General features: G+C 36.8%; 1 protein-coding gene across 1 annotated transcript; it reads right to left on the bottom strand.

Moving 5' to 3' along the window:
* Positions 1–726: 726 nt before the first annotated feature.
* LOC133525800 (putative ATP-dependent RNA helicase DHX57) lies at positions 727–14,599 on the bottom strand. The gene is made up of 18 exons (XM_061862188.1): positions 14,200–14,599; positions 13,772–13,928; positions 12,252–12,400; positions 10,845–11,817; positions 10,163–10,372; positions 9,289–9,568; positions 9,081–9,182; positions 8,438–8,619; positions 7,850–8,004; positions 6,634–6,816; positions 5,523–5,773; positions 5,198–5,445; positions 4,932–5,006; positions 4,530–4,736; positions 4,321–4,395; positions 3,614–3,860; positions 2,511–2,599; positions 727–2,014 (listed from the first exon to the last, which is right to left on the bottom strand). The coding sequence occupies exons 1-18, from the start codon at positions 14,265–14,267 to the stop codon at positions 1,871–1,873; spliced, it is 3,795 nt and encodes a 1,264-aa protein (XP_061718172.1). The 5' UTR covers positions 14,268–14,599; the 3' UTR covers positions 727–1,870.
* Between the last annotated feature and the right edge of the window lie 13,399 nt (positions 14,600–27,998).

Genomic DNA, 27,998 nt, shown 5'->3' with positions numbered 1-27,998 from the left:
TCGTTAGGACCTCCGTCCCTTGGCCGTTCGCAATATGATGTATGCGCGCGATATTTCACCGGCCACAGAACAATCTCGGCGCGATTTGATTTGTAGCATGTTTGTTTGGTTTGTCATGGGCACAGGTAAAAAATTGAGGCTTGGAAAAATTATGTGTGTATCGATTTCTTATGGATTTTGGGACACTGAAATGTGAATTATATGTACCGTTTTCTTTTTATGGTTATTGAAAGACTTATGTACCAAAATAGAATGTAAGTTATCTCTCTAGCCAATGGTCATTTGCATCTCCTTGCTCTGTTAATGAGCAATCAGATTTTTAAATGCTTCATTTTAGTTAATTTTGGCGCAACAGAAACCTACAAAAAGATTATTTGAATTACCTAAAAGATGCTTTAGAATCATTACATATCCTCTTAACCCAGCCATAGAAATGAAAAATCCAAAATTTGACACTGGAATTTGGACCTATAGTGCACGGAATACAGTAGATTTTATTTTGTTTGAAAATTGCACGAAACAAAACAAATGCAACTCTGTCCTAATTGAATATGATTTAAATTTAATCGAACTAAATAAGTCCTATAGGTAGGACCTTGGGCCTTACGAGGATATGTATTGTTATGTTAGGTATGTTAATATGTATAAAAGTGGTCAAAATATATAGTTTAACTTTTACGGAAAAATTAAGTAGTGGTCTTATTCTAAGGAATAAAAAGTGTTAAATAAACAAAATAGTTTATTTCATACAGTATATAAAATTTGCCTACTTATAAAAACATTTCTAGTTCCTAATAAATTTTATTAAGAAGCGTACATTGCCAACAAAGATTAATAACAGATCACCGGGATATGTTATAATTATAAGTATGTATTTTATAATATAATTAATTTACAATTTGTAAATAAGTATACATAGTATTGACAGAGAGTTCATTTAAGTGTACATTTAAGGACGTTCGAACAACATTTCAAATGTATTTTCTTTCTTTCCAATGAACTTTTTTTATATGGTAAGTAATGAAATAGTCAGGCAAAAAATATATTTTGATTAACTAGAAAATCAGATGGTCAGCAAGGGTTAAGTTACCTGGTAGCTTGGACCCTTCAACTCGATGCAAAGGCGTACTGTACGAATTGTCTACGACCCCAAACTCACAAGCAACATTGGACTCTTAAGCCTAAGAAGAGACTGCCTCCGTGTGTGTTCTACCGCTTGTCTTGTACTATGGGTTGTGCTCTGAAGAATTGCTTGACATGATGCCAACGGCCACTTTATATCACCGCACCGCTCGCCATCGGCAGGGTGTTCATCCTTACACCCTAGAACTTAAATGGTCGCGCACTATGCGGTTTAAGAGCAATTTCCTCCCGCGGACGCTCCGGCTGTGGAATGAGCTTCCTGCTGAGGTTTTCCCTAAGGGCTACAGTATGGGGTGCTTCATAAAAGGAGTGTACAGGTTTTTCAAGCGTCGACAACGCGCATGTAACACCCTTGAAGTTGCAGACCGTATGCTTGTTAGCCACCTACGTGGTAAAAAAAGTTATGTAACACTTTTGCAGACAAACCATACATTTTAATATTATTTCGGAGGAACTCAAGTTTTTATTAAGACAATGTACTTATAATGTTATTTAGTTTGTTAACTTACAAGAAGTTCGTGGAGTTCAATTTCATGCGGAATAAGTTAATCTCAACTCATTTAGATCGATATAATATGCTCGACGAATAATCTTATCGTATATATAATACAATAGTCCAAAGTACAGTATAAAAATACAACTTCGAAAACAAAAATTGGTAACAATTTGAACACTTTAAGCATCGTTACTAATGGTACAACAATATTGATGGAAGTTTCGTTTGATTTTAATCTTTAGTAACGACTTGGACAATCGTTTGTATAATTTTGTTTCCTTTTTCATAATTCAGCAAATTCAGACAAGGATCGTTAATTTTTTCTTCAAGTAAGTTTATAAGTTCCACTCGTATCGTTTTCAGCATTTCCGCCACCTGAAATATAATTAAACTCGTATGACACACAGAATTCTATGACAGCGCCATCTATCGACACTTGCTTTAACCAGAACCATCTGCAGTTACTATCAGTACGTCATACGAAACAGTAATGTTGCAAACAGGACAACTAGATGGCGTTTTAGCGCAACTCTTAATATTGTTAAAATATTTTTAGGTCATTTTAAGATTACATACGCTATTGTGCTAAATAATATTTTGTTCTTGTCCACATAAAAAAAAGTTTTTTTTTATAATTTAAGATTTGCACGAGATTTCTCTGCTTTGCCCGAAGGTTGACTAGTAGAAAATGTCTTATAGCATTAAGTTTGTCATATGTACTGTACTGTTTTTTTATGCAATTAAGATTAAATAAATAAATACATATTCAGTTTTTCAACATAAAGAGTTGGAAATAAATGGGAATCTTAGTTGGAAATAAATGGGAATCTTAAAAACAAGATAAAATATAACAATAGGTAGGCAACTTTACCTCATGTTTCTCCACCTGGAACATGATCCATCCATCTTCAAGGGATACAATAAATGTACCGTTGTGCAGTTCCACTGACAGATTGCAGCCTAAAACAAATAAAAACGTAATATTTCGTTTTAATTTTAAGACAGCATACAACATTAACTGCTTATAGATCGTGTCATTCACCAAGACGCATGCCTTAAATCGTAATGTCATGTTATTAAAGGTTAGATTTGACAAATCTGGGCGTCATCGTGGATCACACGAACTTGTAAGTTTGAGCAAATAATGTGTAATGTTTTCGTTCAATTTGAAGATTATACAGGAAATTTCACAACTAATAGCATATAACGAAATCTACAAGTTCAAAAAGTGTTATACATAAGTATATATATAGTACCTGGGCGACCGAGCTTTGCTCGGTTATAACTATAAAAATTAAAAAATAAACAAAAGTTAGTCACCGGACGAGATTCGAACCCGTAACACTCGTTTAGCAGTCCGCGTTATAACCCGCTGGACCAGACGGACAGTGGCCGGCAACACGAAATTAGCGACCATATTCTACGTCGAAACAAAAACGCATGAAAACTCGAAAACACGCGTTTTCCCTAACATAAGACTAATCTAGATAGATTGTATACCCCCAAAAACCCCCATATACCAAATTTCAGCGAAATCGTTAGAGCCGTTTCCGAGATCACAGAAATATATATATATATATATATATACACAAGAATTGCTCGTTTAAAGGTATAAGATATAGCGTTTACATATGTGTTTAATATATTAATTTCAAGATTTTTCTTCAATATACGTCACTTGAAATTACCTGTATGTATTTTGCGAATTTTGATTTTTTTAAATTAACACATGATAGCGGTTTGACAGTTTTTTAATTGAAGTTGAACAGGTTGGTTTCAATTTGTGAAAGTATTTTCAATAAATCTACTAACTTTAAAAACGACTATTAGAATCCGAGCAACGCGCGAACATTTGTCTTCGTAATTACATGCGAAAATAAATAAGGCTATCTCGTGTAGTTCTAGTTACATCAGCCTTATAATCTTATGAATTTCAACCTTACAATCCTAAATTTAAAACCCAAATTCACTTACCAGAAAACAGAACGAGCGGCAACTGCGGTACCATGGAACACTCTCGAATGAACACTCGCGACGTTTTCACCTTCTCCTGATACACTAGGTACGGGCTGTTGAAATAGCCGACGTTCGAGTTGATAGAGGAAGGGTGGAGCGCGACGTAACCGTCGGTTTTCGTTTTGAATTTTAATTCGTCGGCGTTCGGCTGGCGAGGAATGGCGCCGCCGGCTTGCATGTGGAAGGACTTTTCTGGGGTTAGCACCTGTAAGTCGAATGTAGAAATAATGGTGATTTTTGTAGATGTTTTGATTTTATTTTGTTCTTCACCGTTCAACTTAATAGAAGGAGCAACATTCGCGCAAAAGAGTCAGTTTAGGGTTTTATTTTTACAATTTTGTTAGCAATGATTATGCTCTCAAGGTACAGTAAAAGAAAGCGATATTGATATATTTTATAATCTGTACTATAGGGACCGTGCGCGTTGGAGGGTCTGCCATCTTGTGGCCTGAATCGGAACCATAAACATGCACATGTACACGTCACGTGTTTTCTTGTGCATAGTAGGTTCTGCCATCTTGTGGGCTACATCGGAACAAAAGACATCACATTTACGCCTCGCGCCAAAAATCTGACGGCTCCTGTGCTGCCTCCTACAGTTCATGCACGCTCCCTATAGTTTTTTGTTTCAGAGCTTAGAGGGTAAAAAAAGGATAAAGTATTACCTTGACGACGTTGGGATACAACGCTGCACACAAAATGGCTGCCAGCAGTTTGTCATTGTCACCATTCGAATTGAGCTAGAAAGAAAAATAAATCCCTTTATTTACTTTAGTTACTTCCACAGTAATACGTCTTATGGCATACTGATCTGGGGCAAAGTCATCGATTTTTTTTATATAAAGACGACTGAAAAGGAGGAAACTTAATTCACCTGTTGTCCAGTGAGAGCAGCAACTGAGTCTTTCCTCATCTTTTTCCTCAAATCCGGCATGTCTGGCACGAAGCCTATAGCGGCCAGCAACCCTAACAACTGATGTTTGATGTCGCCCAACATGAGCAACGTCTTGTGAGACAGGTAGTGTTCGTTGGCAAACACTAGAGCGGCATGTGTGCTGCGTTGCAACGCGAGTTGCCATTTCTAAAAAAAAATATTTTTTTTATGAACAGTACACTTACGTGTTTAGCTGTTGTAGCTGATGTTTTATGGTATGCAATAAAGAGTTATTGTATTGTTTTTAGTTGTCAATAAACCATTGCCAGACAAGGCGCAGATAAGAAACAAAAACTATTTGACGCAATACCTACAGTATATGACGTAGTATAAATTACATACCCTATAAGCTCTTAAAGTCGTCAATTGGTCGCTGTTCGAGCACGCAAATTCTTTTCTTTTGGCATCTGCTTCACCCTGTTTGAACAAAAAAGAGTAAGTATTAATTTATGTTTATAATTATCATATCATCAGATGTACATACCAATTATGTACAGTCAATATTGATGTTTTTGTAAAAATATTATTGGTGTGAAGCCTAATGCACAAACATTTCAGCGCTGTCACATACTACACAACCACAGCTAATTTCACAGTTATTAACCAACCTTTTTCCCAAAAGGCGCCACGAACGGACTCTTATGGCTAAGACAAGCGGCCATCGTGAGCGCGGAGTCAACGCAACAGAAGATTGCACCAAACAGCATCAGCTTTCCTATTCTAACATCAACTGGTAATGCCGCTAAGTGAGCTCCTAGCGGTGTGAGGCCGTAGGATTTGTCGAGGGCTCCGACGTCTTGGAGGCGACAGAGGGCGCTGTCAATGCTCGGTTTCGTTGGCGGTTCTATCGTTTTTCCTATGAATATATAATTGGAATTTAAAAAAAATGTTAAATAACTTCATGTAGTCAACATCAAATAATTTTTAACTTACCTAAAACCTCATGTACGCTCATATTCTGGAACAGCGGCAGTATCTTAATCTTCAACAGTAGTTGCTCCAACGGCACCCTATGTATCTCCGGCACGGGTTGCTCCAGCAAATGGTACTGATATCTGTGCGACGTGTAAAGGTGGACACACACGCCGGGCATGACACGGCCGGCGCGACCTTTGCGTTGTTTCGCGTTGGCGCGGGACACCCAGACCAGCTCCAGGGATTCCATGTTGCGGTTTGAGTCAAATCTGGGAAAAAGGATTGATGAGTTTAGAATGCTTTGTGGCGGGAGTATAGTAAATCATAAGTGTATAATGGTAGGGATATCCGTTTTATTCAACTGTACTGGACAAGTATATACTAGCATCAGGACAGAGTTAATCGGTAACAGGTATTTACCGATTCTCAAATTGTATCTTACTTTTTCATAACACATACTGTATGTGTGACATACAGGATGCTTTTGTTATCTCTGACCAAACTCTGAGGCGTGAATATGTAGGTCATACTGAACAACTTTTACTATGGGGCCAACCCCGAAATCGCGAATCCAAATCGAAAAAAAATCCAAGTACAGCAGGATAAAGATACGAGAGATGACAAAATAATTTACATCAAAGGCCTCCAGAATACATGTTAAGTTATTAATAGTTATTTGTTTTACAAGGGGGCAAAGTTGTTGTTTAACCGCTCGTGCTAATATTAATACCCGTACAAGCGAAAGATTCCAAAATTGAAGTTCGAGAAATGGAATCTTTAACGTTGCGAGGGTTTCAAGGCACGAGGGTTAAACAAACTTTGCCTCCGAGTAAAACACAAAAATTCTCACCCCACCAACGCGAGGAAACTATTAACTATAAAATACCAAAATATTCAATATAAATCAAATCCAAATGAATGTAATAAAAAAAAATATCATTCAAAATCATCATTTAAAAGTCAATTCTACTAGCTAACATAAGGAAACAACTCAAAATTTGTATCTGATTACTTTGCCCACATGTGGATAAAATGCAACTTTCTCATTAGTGTTTGAACAATCACGAGGGCCTTTACCAGTTGGTGTGGTGAAAATTTAATTACCAGTATTTAGTGATATTTCTCTTACCGTTTTTCCTTCATCCTCCCGCAATCCACAACAAACACACAGTCGTCAATGGTGACGGAAGTTTCAGCGATATTTGTAGACAGCACTATCTTCCTCACGCCCTCCCGAGTTTTGCTAAATACCAAGGATTGCTCTTCACTCGACAGCGTAGAGTGGAGCGGTATTAGGATGTATTTACCAGTTCTGAAAAATAATGAGTATTGAAAATTCATAATGAAAATTTTTATGAAATCGTATTAGAAAATAGAGTTGAATTTGTTTTGCTTTAAAATTGAATGAAACAAAATAAAAGCAACCCTGTTCAATTTAATTAGGATTTAAATTTCATCGGAAGTAATTTGTACTAGTATTAGGACATTGCAACCTAAGCGGATATAACTACAAGCGTATCGTTATTTAGATAAAGCCCGACCAGAAATATATGGTCATTGTCATGAGGGCGCTGTTATTCTCATGTATAGAGTGACAGTTCAGTTTAGTATAAAAAATTTAGTTCCAATGAAATTCCGCAATATGGCGCGTGATCTTATATTACTGGTCAGGCTTTACTAAACAACAACTACTACTACTATACCATTGATAAGTAATACCTTACACCTAAATTTAAAACATAATGTTTGCTTACAAAATAACTACCCTTGCTCCCAACATTCTCCGCGAAAATTTTAGATACGAACATGGACGAATAAAACAAGAAGATCGACAATGTCATTCAGCGCCATCTATTGAACAGCAGCTGAGTTATTTTGATAATTGAAAATGGATAAAACTGAGATCTATGGAGTGTGGAGTTAAAAGGAGTGAAATCTCTTATGGTAGAATATATTTCTGTGGTAGAACTGTTGCAAAAGTGTCCTGCTGTCAGCTATAAATAATAGTTCCAAAGCTCTCCAGAGTAGCGCTAGAGTAGTCAAGAACCTAGGCGTTATTGACGGAGTGAAGTATGCTGTCATATCGTAGGATTTTTTTTTCAAGTATTCTAGGTATTGTAGCGCCACCTATTTAAGGTTTTTTTGATGACACTGTTTGGTACATGGAGATTTCATTCCTTACCTCCTTCCATACTGAGATCTGCTGCATTAGTGACGCGATGACCTGAATATTGGAGTAACGAGATTTTATATAGACATTGTCACTCTTCTTGTTTTATTTGATTGTCATTTATGTTATGCCAAAAATATAAGAACAGTGGGCAAAACAACTATGAAAAACTTACTTGGGACTAAATGTATGACTCTCAGCCAGTTGGTCATGTAAACTCATGATTTCCGCTATGCCGGGCAAGAAGATCAAGATGGCGCCCTCTCGTGGCCAGTTGTGGTTCCCGTCGACTATGTACTTCAACGTGTGCTCTATCAGCTCTAGGTTTATCTGAGGACAATGCATATATCTAGAATGTATTACAAGATTTGCTTCGCACCGCTAGCTCTCGGTGGCATCATCCACATAACCTGGAACCTAAATGATCTTGTATTTTTACATTTTATTTGTATTCAGTCTACAACCCCGCTAGCAGCTCCAACAAGCGCGTTGTCGAATATTCATTATTTTTTTTAAGATTTAGAAAATTACCTACCTCGATCGATCCTGGCCATGGCTGGCATGGCACTGTCGTAGTTCCACAAAAAACTAGAATAAGGTGTTCTAAAAGTTTTTTCCAGGAGTCTGTCTATCGTGTATAGTTTATAATTCGTGTCATCCACGATGACGCGTAGATTTGTCAAATCTAACCTTTAATAACATGACATTACGAGTCAAGGCACGCGTCTTCGTGAATGACACGACCTATATACTGCATACTAACTTTCTCAGTGTCCATAAGATACATGTTCTTGCACGTGGCTTTGCTGCACTTCGGGTACCGGGCGACGACCTGCGCCACGGTGAGGTTTTCATCGCGAATGGACGCCTTCGGGGGCTCCATGGACGCGCGCACGTCACACGCTTCCAGCTCCGTTTCAAGGTCTATTCTCTTGTCTTTGTCACCTAAAATTAAAAGAGGAGGTGCGTCCACTTCTAGCGAATTCGGAATAAAGTTAGCGAGCCTTTCGCAAAGAGGCGCATTCGCAGTGCGCTCACCAAATGCCTGCGTTCACAAACCTAAGTACCTAGTTCTAATATACCTAAAGTTAGTATACCTAAAAATATAAAAACAATAAACGAATAACTCAACAGGTATAATTTTGTTAGTACCATAATTAATCAGATAATAAATATATATAAATATATAGTGTTTCATTTTTTATTAAAAGTTTTGTATGACATTTTATCCGTCAAAATGTTTGTGACAGAACTTATGACCTGACCAAGTAATTGTTTTGATAAAGTTTTTTTTTATTACTTTACAATATCGTCATAGTATCAATCGTTTATTGGGATAGCGGTCACTGACGCTTATTTACGACTTTGCGTTATGCCCTATTACAAAATGCGGATTTGATAGGTACCTTTTTTGACCTTCCGCCCATATGGTCCATTTTCTTCTAAGACATAATTAGATAACTCCATAATCTCCTCCAAGAATATTTGCTCCACGGGAAACGTTCGACCTGGAAAAAATGCAAAAATAAATAAATGTACCATCTTAGAGAATTTAACTAATAATTCGTGAACCTTATTGCAACGAGATAAGGCTTATTAAATGTTCACAAGTACCTGGTATCTCCAGCACTGGAACCTTTTCAAAGTAATCCGAAAACAGCTCAGCATTCAGCGTCGCACTCATGAGTATGACCGTCAAATCCTTCCTCACTTTGACAAGGTCCCTCAAAATGAGCAAAAGGAAGTCGCTTTCTTCGGATCGTTCGTGCACTTCGTCCACCAATATGTGCGTGACGGATTTGAGTTGAGGGTCGTATTCGAGTCGTCGTAGCAATATGCCCGTTGTGCAGAATGTTAGGCGGGTTTTTGATGAAACTTTGCTCTCGAGGCGTATCTGTAAAGAATGATAAGGTTTGATAAGTACAGGTACATTTTATTATTAATAAACCCTACAATTGTGTATAACAATGCACTAAGATGCTTAACATTGTAAAAAAATGTATGCGGTAAATAGCTTGTCAAGTGTTAAAAAGTATGGCGTCGGACAATGCTATTTACTTCAGCTGTTAATTTTCCGTCTTTTACGCTCTCAGTATTTCTATGCAAAAAGTAAAGGTTCTACCAATGGAGTTGGCCGATCGAAGCATTTAAAAAAATCGGCCAAGAGCATGTCGGGCCATGCTCAGTGTAGGGTTTCGTAGTTATCAAAGGATATCCCATACTATTGGGTTAAAGCAAAAAAAAAAACAATAGAGAGGACAGACACTTCATCCACTGCACTGGAATATAAGGGAACCAATACATTCTATCCCCGCACCCATCTCTTTCCACGCAGACTCTACAACAACACTAGAGATAGGGAAAACGTATGCTGGCGCCATCTATGCAAACTTTTGACAGTTGCAGTAAGTAAGAAATAAGTAAGTTGTGAGGTTGATAGGTCAGGCTCAGGTCCGGTCGTAACACTTATCTATAATAGTTGACATACCTGATACCCCACAACTTGTCCAGTCTTCTCCACCCTCTCTTCCGCGACCCTGTCCGCTACTCCAATGGCGGATATCCTCCTAGGTTGCGTACACACAATCTCCACATGCTCCCGACCGCCCTTGTTGAAGTTGTCCAGCCAATCGTCCAGGATGTATTGAGGGACTTGTGTGCTCTTGCCACAGCCGGTTTCACCACTTATTACTACTACCTGTTTTAAAATATTAACTTTATACTTTAATGACGCATTTCATCAACATCTTCCTAGCGTTGTCCTGGCTTTTTGCCACAGCTCATGATCACGCGACGGCTATCTGACATTCTACACCCAGAAAGTAAATCAAGCGTTAATATTGGAAATAGGTGTTATCCTTCACCGAAAAGAGATTGGAAATATCATAATATATATCGTACATAAGTTTCGCCTAATACCACTGAATAGATAATTTTCACTGTCTGAATCATGTTGTCTCTCTGACTGTGCCTGAACACATTGAGTGCCAAGAACCCACGCAGCGGGTTCTCTGTTCGTAGTCGCTTTTCTTTACAAAGCGGAATAACGCTGGGATGGGCTACGCGCGTAGCGCTACGAAAACTTTGGCAGTGAATGTGTTAATTACTGCTCGGACCGCTAGCGAGTGAGGCGTCGAGGTTGCGATAGTAGAGAGGATAGAAAGACTTACCTGTGATTTCTTTATTGCATTCAATATCTCGTTCTTTTTTTGCCAAGCGGGCAATTTTCTCCTCCCGGACATCATTTTGTTATACCTATTGTTTTCTCTTTTCTCCAACCACCGTTTCGCTATATCCGTGTTCTCTTTCAAAATCTCTTCAAAATCAACATTAGCCCTCTTGTCTTTCCCGTCACCTTTTTTATAATGTGACGGTTTTTTCTTTTCTACATTGGAATTTTCTATTAATTGAGGGAAAAGAGCGTCAGATGCTTCTGGAAAAGTTCTAGTATCAAATTGTATAAAATTTAATAGATCTTCTTCATTATTTAACAACTCTACTAATGAGTATATACTGGGTATACCATCCTGTGCCAATACTTTAGCTTCATCTATTAGTCTTGCTGTTATCCGTAAGCAAGTCAAATCAGGTATTGTGCTAGTTTTGACCTCGGTTTTAAAGAAAAGTAAAGGAGGTTCATAAGGATATACAGTGTCTTCTGGAAACCTGATCTCTAACTCATAGTTAATTTTGGAATTTTCTTCTTTCTCTACTTCTTTTACTGGTTCTACATTGACTTCGTGAGAGAACTTACATTTAGCACCAAATCGGCATGGGCCTTTTAAGAACAGTTTACAAACTTCCTTTTTCTTCGTTTTAAAATTGCTATTGTAGTTAATGTTCTTTTTCGTTTTCGGCGCTTCGACTTCCTTGCTTTCGTACATTTTGGTTAAATAATCTAGACTTAATTTGAGATTCCAGACATTATGTTCCTTTAGTCTGAAGCTGGATTCGTATATTGATTCTAAGACAGCTTTCTCGTCATTCCTCATTTCAAGTAGCTCTCCTGGTGTGGGGACATTTTCAGGTTTGTCTTGAAGGTCTACTTTGAAATACTTGTAGAAGAGTGTTTCTAGAGCCTTCTCCACGCTTTCCGCCGCCGTTTCCAATGCTTCTGCACAATGTGCTTTGTGAAAGTGATACCTATAAAATTTAGGTATTTTATTTTCAGAGGGTAATATTTACTAAACCAATGTCTTTTGAAACAATGTGATACCAAACAGCTGGTTTTAAATAGTAGACTGTCATAATAAATTTTTACTTTTTTCGATTGTGCTCTGTTAGCCCTTAAGATAAAAAGTAACAGCTTTATAAACTATAAACTGATAGGTATTTAGTGACTAATAAAATAAGCCGAATCTGGCTGCCACGTGACAGGCATAGCCTTGTGAGTGGAGATAGTTTTAAATGTTAATAAGATTTTTCTCTTTTAAATGAACAATTCTTATTCTTCTTCTAACTCCATCGGCCAAGCTCACCTATTAAATTTTTGTAACGCAGAAGTTAAATTTGGGCTCACTTTTTAACTCATTATTTTAAAGGAAATAAATAATAACTAACACAAAAAAACAACATACTTTTCCAACTTTGCCAAAGCGAATGCTCTAAGCCGAGCTTCAGAAGTCTCAATGTCAGGTTTATTGTTGAGTGAGTAGTCGCAGCCTCCCTGCACCACCAGGTTGCCTCGCTCCATCCAGTACCTGTTGCTGAGGTTCGTGCCTTTATCCTGAAATAAGTAAGAAGTAAAAATAAAAACCTCAGTAACTACAATACCTAAATTAATGTGCTATAAGCCTCAATTAGCTATTAATTGTTTATCTTAACACATTCGCTGCGGCAACTGTAATTAAGCATACTTGTATCAGGTCTTTCAGCCCATTGGCTTCATAGGCTGGGACACAAATTAACTAATTGTGTTACGAATAGGGAAGTTCATGTTTATATAGAAATATACATTTTTGCTCTCACTTTCGAATGAATCCATCACTGATGGACCATCAGGTTTTACAATATCTACAATAATAATACAATTCACAGAACAGCATGATAACTAATGTTATTGAAAATTTACATAATAAATCATTTTTAGTGGTTATTGTAGATTTATATCAATAATCTTACAATTTTACTAGTGCTAATAGTTGGAATAGTTTAAAGATATAATTATTATAGGATATTAATGAAACCTTCTTCTTCTTCCTAGCATAGTCCCGGCTCATGGGAACCTGGGGGTCCGCTTGACAATCCCAATATTTGGCATAGGCACTAGTTTTTACGAAAGCGACTGCCATCTAACCTTTCAGCCCAGAGGGTAAAACTAGGTCTTGTTGGGTCTGAAAAGCGACTGGTAAATTTCAAATTATATTCTGTACATAAGTTCCGAATAACTCATAGGTACAAGCCGGGGTTTGAACCAGCAATCTACGGATCGAAAGTCGCATGCTCTTACCGCTAGGCCACCAGCGCATTAATGAAACCTTAACAATGCTTTAATTTTTTTTAATTTATTGTTTATAAAAAAAAACATACATGAACAACAATCAAAAATTCGCCAAACTGCATAACGGTTTGTTGGCGGGGTTAGTTCCCGCCGAGTTTCTTGCCGGTCGCATATTGGGTTACCCTCCTACAATTTAGGAGGGATTTAAATCATCTTAGGTCAGAGGTTCATAGACACATGGTAATATGGCTACTTGGAAAATAAATTATCTTTATCTTTATAATATTTTAGCTATAAATATAAAACAAAAAATAACATTACAACAATATTTATTTTTGAGGGTATTTTACTGCCACTAGCTATTGTTCTTACACATTTACCAGCTTGTTATATCCATTGAACTATTATTACTACATATAGAACCGGCACAGAGAACCAGTATTTGTGCCATGAGTTATTGTCGGCCGACAACAAACTATAGAAGTGGAGCGTAATTCTCGCGGTCTAAATGCTTAAGCACCATGAATTTTACGGCCCTTACGACGTTTTGGTCGCGTGGTACAGGTCGCGATTGTCACAATTTCATTGTTTAGCATTGCGTCTCAATAGTAATAATAACACAATGGTTATATCAAATAGTTTTGTATCCTTCCTTACCTTATAAAGGCTAGCACTGCCAAGCTTGAAATCCGGACCATGTATATACCTCAATGTATCAAGAATTAACTTTTGTGAGTCCGGGTTCAAGCGGACTGTCTGCATAGTCACTTTAAGATGCGGGTGTGGGTCTTCCTTCGGCTCCTCTTTAGCTTTTCTAAAATAAAAGATATGGAACATTCAGATAATATATCACACTTATTTATGCGCCTAATTTCATTTTGAAAAACAAAACATCTCTGCAACAAAACGCGTTTCTATGGTAATTTTACCAATAGGCATTACCACAAAACTACAAAAAAAAACCCGGATAGGTAGGATGGTAGTTTAAAACTGCATTAAGTTTGGTATAGTTACGTATTACAAGTAAATAAATTGATTAACAATTGAATAAAATTATTGAACCAACATTGTGAAATAGAGGTTACCTTATTCGAGCATCTACGGGCTCCCGTAAGAAGCAGTCTTCAGCCAGCTGCCTGCTTTGGTAATCCATGGTCAAGATGAACGGTTCTTATCGTGGTAATTTAGGAATTCAAATGAAATTGGTGCTTGGAGACGTGGGAACAGTCGCCGAGCACAACCATTAATAATTACACAGAAATTCTTAAGTTTCTGAAGTATTTTATGGTATGCACTAAACCAAAAAAATCTTTATTACTTGGTGTTAAGATTGAAATTCTAGTGATGTAAATACGTGTTAAAAATTTGCTACAACACTATTCGCTTTGGTCTGATATGTTCAAAACGTCACAGAAATGAAGTTGTCAAACGCGTTTAGTTACTGGATAAGATAAAATAAGTGTTATTAGTATAAAGGGCTTCACACAACTTATTTTAAAGCCTGACGTGAGTATTATATTCTTTGAGCCTGACCAATAATATATGATCACTCGCCATGTTACAGAATTTCATTTGAACTAAATTTTTCATACTAAACTGAACTATTACCCTACGGAAGGTGGAGGTAAGGAATTAAATCTCCATGTACCAAACCCATAGAAATAGGATAGTATAGAATGAGTGTCAATCTTCGAACGTGTGACCAAAAATGAAATGCAAATGTTTGCGTAAATTGTATATGTGCGAACAGAAATAGTGATGTCATGTTACAACATATTAATAATCAATCGATGTTTAACTGCTTTATCGACTACTTTTTCAAATGTGTTTGAAAAAGTTGAAGTTGTTTGAAAATGTGTTCGCAAAAAGTTGACTTACCAAAGAAAATATGAATTTCGCGTCTTTTCCTACTGATAAGTTGGGTTGGGTGTGTATACGCTGTGTACAAGTATGCGCTGTCTTGTGTTTCCTTGTGTTGGCGGCAAAGCCGTGGAAAAGTGGTTAAAATGTAAGTACTGTGTTGGAAAGTGAAGTTTAAATTTATCGCTAAACATGTGCACCTTCAAAAAAGGTATTATAACAATCGTTATTATTTTAAGTCGGTTATAAAGGTAATATCTTAATGATGTCTTGTGAACAACTAATTCCATACCTACTAATATACCGACAAGTTATCGATACAGTCATATGAACATTTTGTCAAGCCCTAGCGTAAAGTAACAGTTTAGGTTTTTACACAAAATATTCTTATTTATTGACTAATATCATGAAATATTAACACACAATTGAAGAAAAACTTATAATGAACTGTATAAATTGGTTTTTTAAACTTTTTATGCTGTTCATTTGATAAATTACGAAAATTTTGCTAGGAATATCATAATTACCTGTGAAATGAGTATTTTCCTGGGTGTTTGGCCCTGAAACACTACAACTCGGCACACAACATGACACCATCTTCACTAAATTACTTAATATATATTTTTCTTTCTGATTCTCTTATATTTTTCACGTCAAAAAATACGGCAATATGATCTTGGCCGCCTCGGCCGACTTCGAACTCAAAAATAGGTTACGTTTTCTCATATGGAGTCTGCCTCTTTCGCATTCATGGCTTGTTCATATACGTGATGGCTTCCCTTTTGCACACTCATCTGTCTGTCAAGCGAAACGTTGGACATGTCACTGAAAAAACCTTAAATAGGTGGCGCTATAATAGGGACCGTGCGCGTTGGAGGGTCTGCCATCTTGTGGTCTGAATCGGAACCATAAACATGCACATTTACACGTCACGTGTTTTCTTGTGCATAGTAAGTTCTGCCATCTTGTGGGCTACATCGGAACAATAAACATCACATTTACGCCTCGCGCCAAAAATCTGACGGCTCCTGTGCTGCCTCGTACAGTTCATGCACGCTCCCTATACCTAGAATACTTGACAAAAAAATCAAATCATAGACGGCGCACTTCACTCCGTCAATAACGCCTAGGTTCTTAACTACTCTATCGCTACTCTGGACAGATTTGGAACTATTATTTATAGCTGACAGCTGGACATTTTTGCAACAGTTCTACTTCTACTATGGGAGGTAGAGGCAAGGAACCGAAACTCCTTAGGCAGAATTGTTACAAAAGTGTCCAGCTGTCGGCTATAAATAATAGTTCCAAATCTCTCCAGAGTAGCGCTAGAGTAGCTAAGAACCTAGGCGTTATTGACGGAGTGAAGTGCGCTGTCTATGATTAGATTTTTTTCTCAAGTATTCTAGGTATTGTAGCGCCACCTATTTATGGTTTTTTGTCGGACACTTTTTGGTATATGGAGATTTTGTTCCTTGCTCTACCTTCCATAAGTTCTACCATATAGTAGTGTGTAACGCGCTTATCAAAAATATGATCATGATCATAAAACGGTAAAGTCATACCACGCTAAGTTGGCAACGATTTTGATACTTGGCCTGTGCATATGATGTGGCTGTTAATTAAACGTCATAATTTCATAGAAGTTATAAAAAATAAATTATGAAACTTTGAATAGCTGTAGAGGGCTAAAACATATAACAAAATAAATACATTTTCATTGTATAGAAGTATAAATAAAAAGGTACATTTTTAAACCCAACCAGCAAAAAATTAGTTAACAAAATTTTTTTTCATACAAAATCGACCCACCTTACTCTAGGTTCGTTACTGTTCGAGCTGTAGGTACGTAACTGTAAGTAATGAATCGTTTTTTTAGGGTTCCGTACCCAAAGGGTCAAATGGGACCCCATTACTGAGACTTCGTTGTCCGTCCGTCCGTCACCAGGCTGTATCTCATGAACCGTGATAGCTAGACAGTTGAAATTTTCACGGATGATGTATTTCTGTTGCCGCTATAACAACAAATACTAAAAACAGAATAAAATAAATATTTAAGGGGGGCTCCCATCTTCTTCTTCTTTGTTAGGGGCTATGTAAGGCTCTACCAACCATTCCTGAGCTATTGTGATTGCCACCTACTACAACTCTCGATCCAAACCTGCAACTTCAAACAGCTGCAGGATCTTCTTGATCTCGAGAGACCTTACCTGCTCCGGACGTAATATGTGTCTGCCCAGGATTGAGTCAGGAGTGCGTATTAGGCAAGGGCACTCTGCGCGAATGTGCAAAGGCGTCTCCCCTGCCTCCATGCAGAGTCTGCACCGCCCCATGTCACGTTTCCCCATAGTGAGCACATGCTTATTTAAGCCGCAGTGCCCAGTACAACAAACGGGGGGCTCCCATACAACAAGCACATTTTTTTTGCCGTTTTTATAAATAATGGTACGGAACCCTTCGTGCGCGAGTCCCACTCGCACTTGCCCGGTTTTTTTAATGATTTTCCTATAAATAAATTCTTGATATGGTAAAAGAGAAGACATGCCTTTTGTAAACCATTTGGAGAACAGAAGAGTAGGTAAAAATGTTGGAACACCATTTGCGGAACGACAATTTCATAAAGACCACTGTAAAAGGAAATTTGAAGCAAGAGAAGGAAAGCAAGAAAAATGTTCATTGACAAAGTAAAAAAAAGTAAGCGCTGTGTCGTATCAGGCAAACAAGGAGATTGCAGGGATCAAATTAATGGACATTGCTCCACCGACATGAGCTCTCATGTATTTATGATGATATTGATGATGAATTAATTTCCTGTTAATCAATATAATTGCATCTCCATTCCAACAGCAGCGAGGCTAGCATGTTCACGCCATCCTTTCGTGATTTCCTCGGGACCGTTTGGCGGTGTTCATTAATTGACATGTTCTGATGTGTCGCAAAGTCGTGATCGGGCCAGGGCTCGGAGCGACACGATTGAGTGACTGTTCTAGCTCGGGAGCTTTGCCTGCAATATTCACACGATAGTTTCATAAAATACCTACAATTTTTACAGACATAAAGTTGACATCTTCATTGCGGCAATTTCCGTGGTTTTAGGTTTGCGTTTGGGTATCTAGATACCCATAATCATAATATTGTATGATGAATAAAGGAAAAAGATGCAACGCGAATGTTTGCAACAGACTGGCGTATACGGGGACAAATTAGACAGTTTTAATTGTTTTAGACACCCTTAGACAAAGAATATAATACTCACTAGGAGCCCTTAGATATCTGACTGTTGACAGCTGTCATATATGAACACATTAAATAAATAAATAATTTCGGGGACAATCGTACACAGATCAACCTAGCCCCAAATTATGCAAAGCTTGTACTATGAGTACAGTTGCTATCAGATATAATACCTTACCTACACAAATATATTATTCATGTTATTATGTTGCATTATAGATACCTACCATGAAAGTAAATTTTCCCTGTGCTATATCGTGGCTACTCATTTTCAAGCAAATATGTCTTAAATTACAATTACAGGAAACTTTATTATTTTCTTTATAGACAATAATCAAATGATGAATAGTATATCTACATTTTTTAAATATCTCCTGGTCTATCAACATCTATAATAATATTCGTCACAAACTGTCACCAAAGCGCTAACTGAAACTCCACGACATCTAGAACACCGTCACATGATGTAGCCAGCATTTATTGACCCCAATCATATTACTGGCGTATTATAATCTAGAGTTCAAGATAATCTGGAGTGTGGCTCGTGCAACGATATTAAAAATGTATTAATTTTACCTTTAAAGCTAACACAGGAGACAGGTTATTTTCAGTTTTCAGGAGTATTTTCATGACTGCAACTTATTACTTATTTGTTTTTGTTATTAGTTTGTTCGCAGGCGCTGAACTTCTACACATTTAATTTTACATTTGTTAGTTTATTGATTTTTTTTTATTAATATATATTTTTATTGTCCCACAAATATATAATTCGTTAGCTCTTCTTTTATATTTACTTCATTCTTCTGATGAAAAACTAACCGTGAAAGCACTTTGAATAAAAACCTAAAGACAAAACTTTTTCAAAGTAACCGCTTTCATAACTAAAGTAGAGATAATGGTTACAGAACATTACAGTTGTCCATTTTTAGGCATTATGATGAATAGTCAGTATGTTAATATGAACGATACACAACCACAAATCTTGGTCATTAAGGTAAGTAAAGTCCGTCTTTAGCTACGTAAGTAATTTATTACAGAAAATCTTTTACGTCTTTCCGCAAAATGTGTTTACCTAAGTACTTACCGGCTAAGGGAAGGAAATAGTAACCATGACTCAAAGGATCCCCCATGTGGAAAGAAACGTACCTACGTACGAGTATGCAAAAAAAGACACGTCGTGCATTTTTTCCGCATATTGTTTTAAAAATAGCTTTAAAATTATTTATCTTAAAACGCCTAATAAAATATATTTGACATTATCACAATTATCCTTTTCTTTTGATATACACTTAACACGATATTGTTTGTAAAACTTTTTTCAGACATTATCTTATTTACTCCCCAAAATAGGTTCCTGTATTTAAAATTCAGATTTAGATATGTTCCTTGATTTAGATGTGCAAATGTATAGAGTTCCTAAATTTAGATATTTGTACCAAATTTCAACTTAATTGGTCCTGTAGTTTCGCAGCAAATATGCTGTGACAGAAGGACAGACAAATATTTTTATATGCAGGGATGTATATACATATAAGGTTTCCCTTGAGGTTACGGTACCCTAAAAATGTAAAAAAACCGAAAAAATATATGTATAAGATAAATTCCGTACACGGCGGGATATAAAATTGAATAAATTTGAATCTCATGGAACACTATTTTAAGTTCAAACTTTTTCAATTTTATTATCTAACATTATATCTCGACTATCTCGAGGTATCAACTTCTTCCCGCCGTTACCGTTTTGCGTAATTTTGCTGTATTTCATGAACTGCTATTATTTTGCACACATGTGTACATAATTGCAGCCCTAATGCCTACCTGTATCTATATTATACCTAACTCGTAAACCTTAATTGCTTAGGATAAGACTTTTTCTTGGTTTATACGCCTATAACCTTCAAATTGTATCAAAATGACGTATGTGTGATGAGCTTGCTCGAATTACAGTGATCCATGGATTAGGGCCGGCTTACACGCGACAGGCAAATATTTGTGACGAGTGATGGTCATTGTCTTGGACTTACCTCCTCGTATCTTGACTTTGAACTGTCATATCTACCTTTAATATTAGGCCTTTGAAGACACCGCAAGTTGTATATGGATGGTTCCTTTTCTGAAAATGGAAATGCCTACTACAATAATGAAAAGGTTTCTTACTTCATTGATATAGTCAAGCGATTTCCGTTAGTAGAAAAGCGGCAAATTTAAAAAATGTTAGTGATAGTCCCATAGAAAAATTTTGTACGGACAAAGTTGTTTGACAGAATATAAGTAGTTAAGTCACGGCGTCACCCTGACGAGACGAGGGATGACGTGCGGAAATCAACCTGTAGCATTGGTTGTCTTCTCCGCTCTGCTGGATTACAACCAATGCTAATATTGGTTGATACCTGCAACTTTCCTCTTATCTCCGTCTCAGTGACAATGCCGCCTAACGGGCTACCGCGAAGAACGTACTTAGGTACTTGATTAAAAAAATGTGTGTCATACGTACATTACGAACAGAACAAGAGCGATAAATTGGACGTTCAATTTCGATTTTCGCAATAGCCGTCCTGTACCGTGCTTTGCACTGCCGAGCTTTTTCCGTCAAATATATAACGATCCCGATTAAAGAATGATCATTATTCGAACTTTAAGATACGTCAAATATTAGGTTTTGATACGATATGGATAGGATATGTCAGGGTCAAAAGTGACGTTTTTGTTTGAAGAAACATCACTTTTGACGGTACCTACTTAATGCTCGAATCGGGCTGTGAGGCAGAAATGTCAGTTCAGTTTTGACGGTTCTGATCTGAAAAGGGTACAGCAAGATAAATAAATAAATAAATATTATAGGACATTATTACACAAATTGACTAAGTCCCACAGTAAGCTCAATAAGGCTTGTGTTGAGGGTACTTAGACAACGATATATATACTATATAAATATTCATAAATACTTAAATACATAGAAAACACCCATGACTCAGGAACAAATATCCATGCTCATCACATGAATAAATGCCCTTACCAGGATTTGAACCCGGGACCATCAGCTTCGTAGGCAGGGTTACTACCCACTAGGCCAAACCGGTCGTCGAAAGATGTAGAAGACATCCGTTAAAGTTTCTAATATAATATTTACATATTTTACTCAAATTACAGTAATAGTAAAACTACTAAAAATATTATAATATGTACTATTGTATAATTTAAATGACTAATCATTGGTATCACGTACCATGAAAATCTGCTAAAAGTAAACTGAGTTTACAGAGATAATGCCTTTATGTTTGTTTATTTACATTCTTCTCGTATCTACACGAGACTATCGCTATCCATATTAAGTGTCTTTTCAATTTTTCAGTGTCTTGTAGCGAATCATTATTAAGACTGAACGGATAGCACAGGATGCTGTTTAGCTATAGTGTCAACCCACATTCATTTTGCAATAAGGCCAATAAGATGTCAACTTAAGCATCCATCTTATTGAAAAATGGATGTGGATTGGAGTTGACACATTATGGCTTAACAGCATCCTCTGTTGCGCTTTTACCATCTACAGTGTCATCACTCTCGTACTTAAAGTACGCGAGTCTCCGCGCCTGACTTGGGGACCCGTGGAAAATCGCGGACAGTTTAAAGTTTATAAATATCTGAAAAAACTTCTAGAATACAACGTAAACTTCTGCAAATTAATGAAAAAAAAATCCCGTAGAAGCCCAAAAGAGAGAATATGGAAAGCTGTAATTAATGACAAATTAATTATTAATTAGTTCTTACACGAAGCAAATACTGTGTTAGCAAATCATAAAGTTTAAGCAACGCAACTTTTTAGGATACCGTAGGCAACTAGGAACCTTTATAGTTTCGCTATGTCCGCCTGTCCGTCCGTTCGCGGCTTTGCTCCGTGATCGTTAGTGCTAGGAATCTGCAATTTGGCATGGATACAAAAATCTTCTATGGCGACAGATCGGTAAAATAAAAAGTCGAAAATATTTTTATGGGAGGACCCATACAGAATGTTTTTTATATGGTATGGGTCTCCAGCATCAGGGTCTCCATCAACCATTTTTTGATAAAAATAATATTAATTTACGGAAATAATTGCAAAATGAATCGAACAAAAAAATGTGCCCCCCCCCCCCCCCCCTCTAACTTTTGAACCATGGGTTCAAAAATATGAAAAATATCTTAAAACAGAAGCTTAACAAGTACTTTCTTTATTAACTTTATATAAACTATAGCAAACGTGATCGATCCAGCCGTTTTAGAGTTATTGAAAAGTATTTTCTTCTTAGTAAAAACTTAAAAAGACGCACAAAGCGCTGCGAAGGTACCTACTCCCTTACGCTTATGCACTGATTATGGCGCGAAATTCTCTCGGCCGATTTTTATTTTCTATGTATCGTCGCTATCACGTCGATATAATATTGGTTCTCTTATGATTTATTCACACAGTAGTAGACATACACAGAGAAACATCAAACGAAATTATCTTTGACAAATTAATTAAATTAGAATGTTATCTAAAGAACATAAATCTTTCACCAACCTCTGGTCTACTATTACCGCCTAGTTCATGTTAATGTGCAAAACATTTGCCGTGCGAAGGCCAGGTTGCTGCAACAACCATGATCTTACTTCTTCTTCAGGAAACTAGCGCTTTATTATATCCAATCCTCCCAGAAATCATTGCCACACAGAAATCCAAAATCAAAATATATGATAGTAAACCATCTGAATCGAAGTTCTTCCACTATACAAACATCTGAAAATGAAAGCCTTTTACGCGAGTTTTCTACGCCCAGCTTTGAGATTGAGAACCCGTGGAAAATCACGGACAAATTAAAGTTAACAAAATAACTAAACAACCTTGCATGATGCAGTGCAACTTCTGCTAAATTTATGTAAAAATAAATTAAGCAGAAGTTACATAAAAGTAAACAATCGGTGCCATGGTACTTCCGCCAGTTTCGGTAACGCTAGAATAAAGAATGGTTATTAACGGTACAAGCGCGGAAAGTAGGAAATTTTTAAAAAGTGGCGATAAATTAAAAACGATCGGAGTTTTTTAAATCGACACTAGTTTCGGAATACCTATTCGCACGTATATCGTACGTTTTACAGTACATATGGCTCTTTAACTTTTAGTGGCCAAGCACGGAAAGTGGTCATTCTCGCACTAGTGTGGGAAAGTAGCATCATATATGTACTGCAAAAATGTTAACCTATACCTAGATATCGGAACGGTAGTCGTGATCGTGATAAAAGCGCGATCATTTAGACTAGCGGCGTATATTATGGTCGTATTTGTCGACATGTCAGCGTGATAACTACAGTGTCCGTCTCTTTCAATCGCGTGGTGTTAAAATTGACCCTTATTTTATCACGTGGATAAAGCCATCTATAATTCGGCAATTCTAAGGATTTAGTATTTATTAGCGGAATTACCATTTACAAGGCTGCGGCGTTAGGATTGTCACCTCTTTATAGTCTGTCACCAGCCCTGTCCCGTTCTCACAAGTTAGTAAGTGCGAAAGTGACGAATGACAGGCACTAAAATGCGATCACGCTAACGCCGCTGGTCGTTGAAACCTTTAACCGCTCCTAGACTTGACTCCACTTGAGCCAGTCACACTTGGTCATTCTGTATGTTAAGGTCTCAAAGTTTTGGCTCTTGCTTAAGGAAAGATTTTACTATTATTTATCCGTAACGTGCTCCAGGTGCGGATGAATATTTGTTTTTATGCAAACACTTAGCTTGTCCTTTAGCAGTGAGGAAGCGGAAAATATATATATTTTTTTAATTTCACTGGCAACTAGTAATAAAGTCATTAAGAATTATTTCACAGTATTAGATTCAGTTATATTTGAGTTAAATACTTATTGAAAAGATATAAAATAAATAAAAATAAAAAAACAATATAATAAAAGTTGGTAGGGTACCTTAAGGACGGCATAAAACTAGACATAGACATAGACATTCAGCATTTAGGAACGCCACCAAATAGCGGATAGAGCAGTATGAAAATACCCACTATTAGCCGTATGTATTGTGACTGTATGCATGTATCGAATACATGAGTACGGCCCGTTGCCGTCATTGCAGGATATACATAGAAATCCCCAAACACCATTATGACCATTGTGACGTCAAATGTACTTAAAAAACGAAGGTAATTTTATGACTACTGCGCTCCTTGCAGACAACGCACTTGTTTTCCTGTTAAATGCTTAAGTCCTTAAACCCTCGAAAAAACCGGGGGTAATAACTTATTAATATTACAGTGAAAGTTGCGAAATATGCGAAGTAATTATTTTTACTTTGTTACACTCAAAAGAAACGAAAAGGGAAAAAGTAGCGTAGAAAAAGCACAATTTTCAAAGAAAGTAACTTGTTTTTGTTGCTCTTGAAGTCATGACTGATATCAGTCGAAGACTCGGAGATAGTTACAAATATTTAACTAAGATCGAAAAAAATACGTATTGAGTAACTTGATTAATTGTAATTAGGTAGGGTCTCGTAGAAGTCGTAGAATTTTTTTCAAAACAATCGTAATGGAATAGGCTAGTCCACATTTTTAACACGTTCCTTGTCCGGGTGCCCTCAATGTGGGGTCATGAAGCTTTTTTCAGGAGTCCGTTCTTCCACTATGGGTTCACAACTTCAAATGATTTACGGCCTGATTCGAAGAATGAGATACGATAACGATATTAAGTTCTGGTCTAAACCTGGTCTTATCTAAATAAGTTCTCATTTAGATATCGTTTGTATGTCGTATAATTGACAAAAGCAGCTCGATTCGGGCAACTAATGTCACTTTGACGTTAGAAATATCGTAGATAAATCTAATTGGGATTACAGCAGAATCGAAATAAACGTCAATTTTGAGATGTCGTTTAGCTATCGATCTTTTAAATATCTTTCCAAGTTCTTAAACGTGTCTTAATCATTCTTCGAATCGGGCCGTTTGACACTTAGATGTGTGACTTTGTCATATCATCTTGTATGGGGACAGTGGACGTGTTAAGAGTACGGGTAGAAACAGTTCAGCAGAGTACTTTCTGGGACGTTCCCTTTACGTTACATACTTACTATTCGGCCCAACGCAAGTCTGACTCGGGTAATGAGAAGTTTGTCCTATTTATAACAGTGATTTTTTAAATCGATTCACGCTTGACTAAAGGAGAATGCTTAGGATTGCGTTAGCACTTTTCAAGTGACCAGCATGAGTACCTAGAAGTCTGTTGTGGCTCTTCATTTTTTGACCAAATGACGGTATTTTCAAATTTCAACGACATCGTTTCGACGCCGCGCCGACAGGATGCGGTAAGATTTGCTGCGCTGCTAATCTAAAAAGCACCTGATACCTACACCGAGAGACAAATTACCATTTTATTTTCTAATCACTACAATTCTCCTTGTGTCCACTCACAACCATGTAAATAAAAAAATGGGTCAAGTGGCTCATCAAACGATTAACCTTGGGTTAGTCATTCCTCATTCGATTGCAATTTACAGAAGTGTGTGTAAGATAACTGATTTCTGTGAGTACATTGTCACTTGAACGATCGCGCAGGCTAGGTTTCAGCTATTTAACTCTGAGGAAACCCAGCGGGCGCAGGTGGTAGATTTTAACACTGAAAACCGCTGGATGAGCACGAACGATACCTGTGGAAATCCTCGAAGAAAAGTCAAAAATGTTCGGGAAAACTGGTGTCTTTTATATGGACAATACGAAAGTTAACGATTTGGATACATTTAATAGAGGTTTTTATCATATAGCTCTTAAGAAATAAAAGTTTGGAACTAGCCTATACGGGTCTGGCAACAAAATTAGCATTTAAAGTCCATTTATTTTACGATGTCTACAGGAAAGTCGTGCGACTTTCCTCAGTTACGGTTTGGTGTGCACCTAACCTTAACTCCTACTAAAAAAGTTCAAGACCCAGAAGCTTTTGTCCATGTATATACGGCCTGTTTTTTTTTTTATCATAAAGGTACATAACATTGTGACACCACTTTATTCCTCGCCAAACTGCGGTCGCAGTTTGTTGGCGAGATAGCGCTCATTTATACATTTTGATATCTATGCTATGCACTTAATACTAAGCTTAGGTACTATGTGTAAAGCGAACATGCAAGCTTTTATGAATATAAAAACAAACAAAAACCAAATAGTCACTGGTACTTTAACAACTAATTCAGGTTAATTTCAAAGCAATATTATTAGGGTAAATTATCCAGTAACGTTTTTTTTAACCTTTTCTTAAATTCATTTATACTGCATTTATTTTCTTCCCTTAGCAGGCTTATTTTTATTATACAATTTGGGTATCAAAAATATATTAGATTCAAACAATGCTTACGAGAAGTCACAGCGATACCGATGTCAGTCAAAAGTGACGTTTTTTGGTTGAGAAATGTTACTTTTCACACTGACAAATCAGTGTCGCTGAGACTTCTTATAAGCATTGTTCGAAATGTTCGAATACTTCGAACTGGCCGATAATGAGTTTTTACATTTGCAGCGCAACATTGAGTTTGGCGTTAGTGATATGTTTATTGATGAACATTTTTAGCAGCTCTATGTACCAACCCGAAAGATAATACATAAGGGTAAATCCAATTACATTTAGATCGGCAAGTCGTCAAACAAAAGTAATGTGTGGCGAAATTATGAAATAAATTAGTTTTTTTTGTTTATTTGTAGTAGATTTAAATCTCAATCAATTCGTCTGAAAATAACTTTAAACATAACCTTTGAGTCCAAATACTAATAACACACATTAATTTTCTGGTATCACTTATATGATAAACCAGAAATTAATTTTAGTTCGTTATTGATTTACGGATTTTCTTGTAATTAAAATGGTGTCAGTAAAGAAATTATCATATCCCACCAAAGACATTTTCATGTAAAATCTTGCCAAGATGAAACCATAAGTTTCGCACTGTCAAAAAGTTATGAGATCTCATGTAGAGCCAAGCTTCTTACTCTACAAGCTCTAACTTCACAAACTCTACACCTTAGTCAAAATATGTGGGTTGGCCCTTTCATTACTACAAGAACTATTGTGTAACAGAGAATACATTTTTCACGTTACCGCCATGTGATGGTAGCGAAACGGCTAAGCCACATATTTTGACTAAGCTTTCCTCTACATGAGATCTGATAACATTTTGACAGTGCGAGCCTTATGGTTTATTCTTGGCAACATTTTACATGAAAATGTTTTTGGTGGGACTTCACTTCTTTTTATAAGTTGCTTGTGACATCTTCCATCCCCTAATTTAAAGGGTGGGGGGTGATATACTAAAACTCCGGAAATATTTATTTTATTATTTATAACGAGGAATCCATATATACATTTTCAGACCTCTAGCATCAAAATTTGCGGAACCCTCATACAAATGTTCATCCCCTAGTTTAAGGGTTAGGGGGCAAAATATCCAAGTTTTAGATTTTTTTTGTTGTTTTTGTACTAATACTAGCTTACATATAAATTTTCAGCTTTCTAGGACTTCAGAAAGTACCCTAGGGGTTTTGATGATCATCAGTGAATGAGCGAGTGAATCAGTTGCGAAATCGGGTTTTTTTAGATATCAATAAAATCTAAATTATAAGAGCTATGCAATTGAAACATTTAACATATAATTAATAGATCTACTATTGACATCATATCCCGAGAATTTCGTTTATCTGAGATATCCAAACTCAAGTTATGAGGGTTCAAAAAAGCGATGAAGCGCTTCGAAAAGGTAGTGCCTTTGCGCTTCGCTTGGCTCGTCTTGGCGGGAGCA

This window comes from Cydia pomonella, chromosome 15 (genome assembly GCF_033807575.1).
Source record: "Cydia pomonella isolate Wapato2018A chromosome 15, ilCydPomo1, whole genome shotgun sequence".
In the NCBI taxonomy this organism is placed as follows: Eukaryota; Metazoa; Arthropoda; class Insecta; order Lepidoptera; family Tortricidae; genus Cydia; species Cydia pomonella.
Note: the sequence above shows the minus strand (reverse complement) of the source record. Positions and strands in the feature narration are given on the sequence as shown.

Excerpts from the sequence above, each read along its gene's own strand:
- LOC133525800 (XM_061862188.1), bottom strand. The coding sequence starts at position 14,267 with ATGGATTACCAAAGCAGGCAGCTGGCTGAAGACTGCTTCTTACGGGAG. Across the intron at positions 8,620-9,080 it reads TGGGCGGAAGGTCAAAAAAG|GTGACAAAGACAAGAGAATA; the intron begins GTACCTATCAAA and ends TTTTAATTTTAG. Across the intron at positions 5,774-6,633 it reads GGGAGGATGAAGGAAAAACG|ATTTGACTCAAACCGCAACA; the intron begins GTAAGAGAAATA and ends CCTTTTTCCCAG.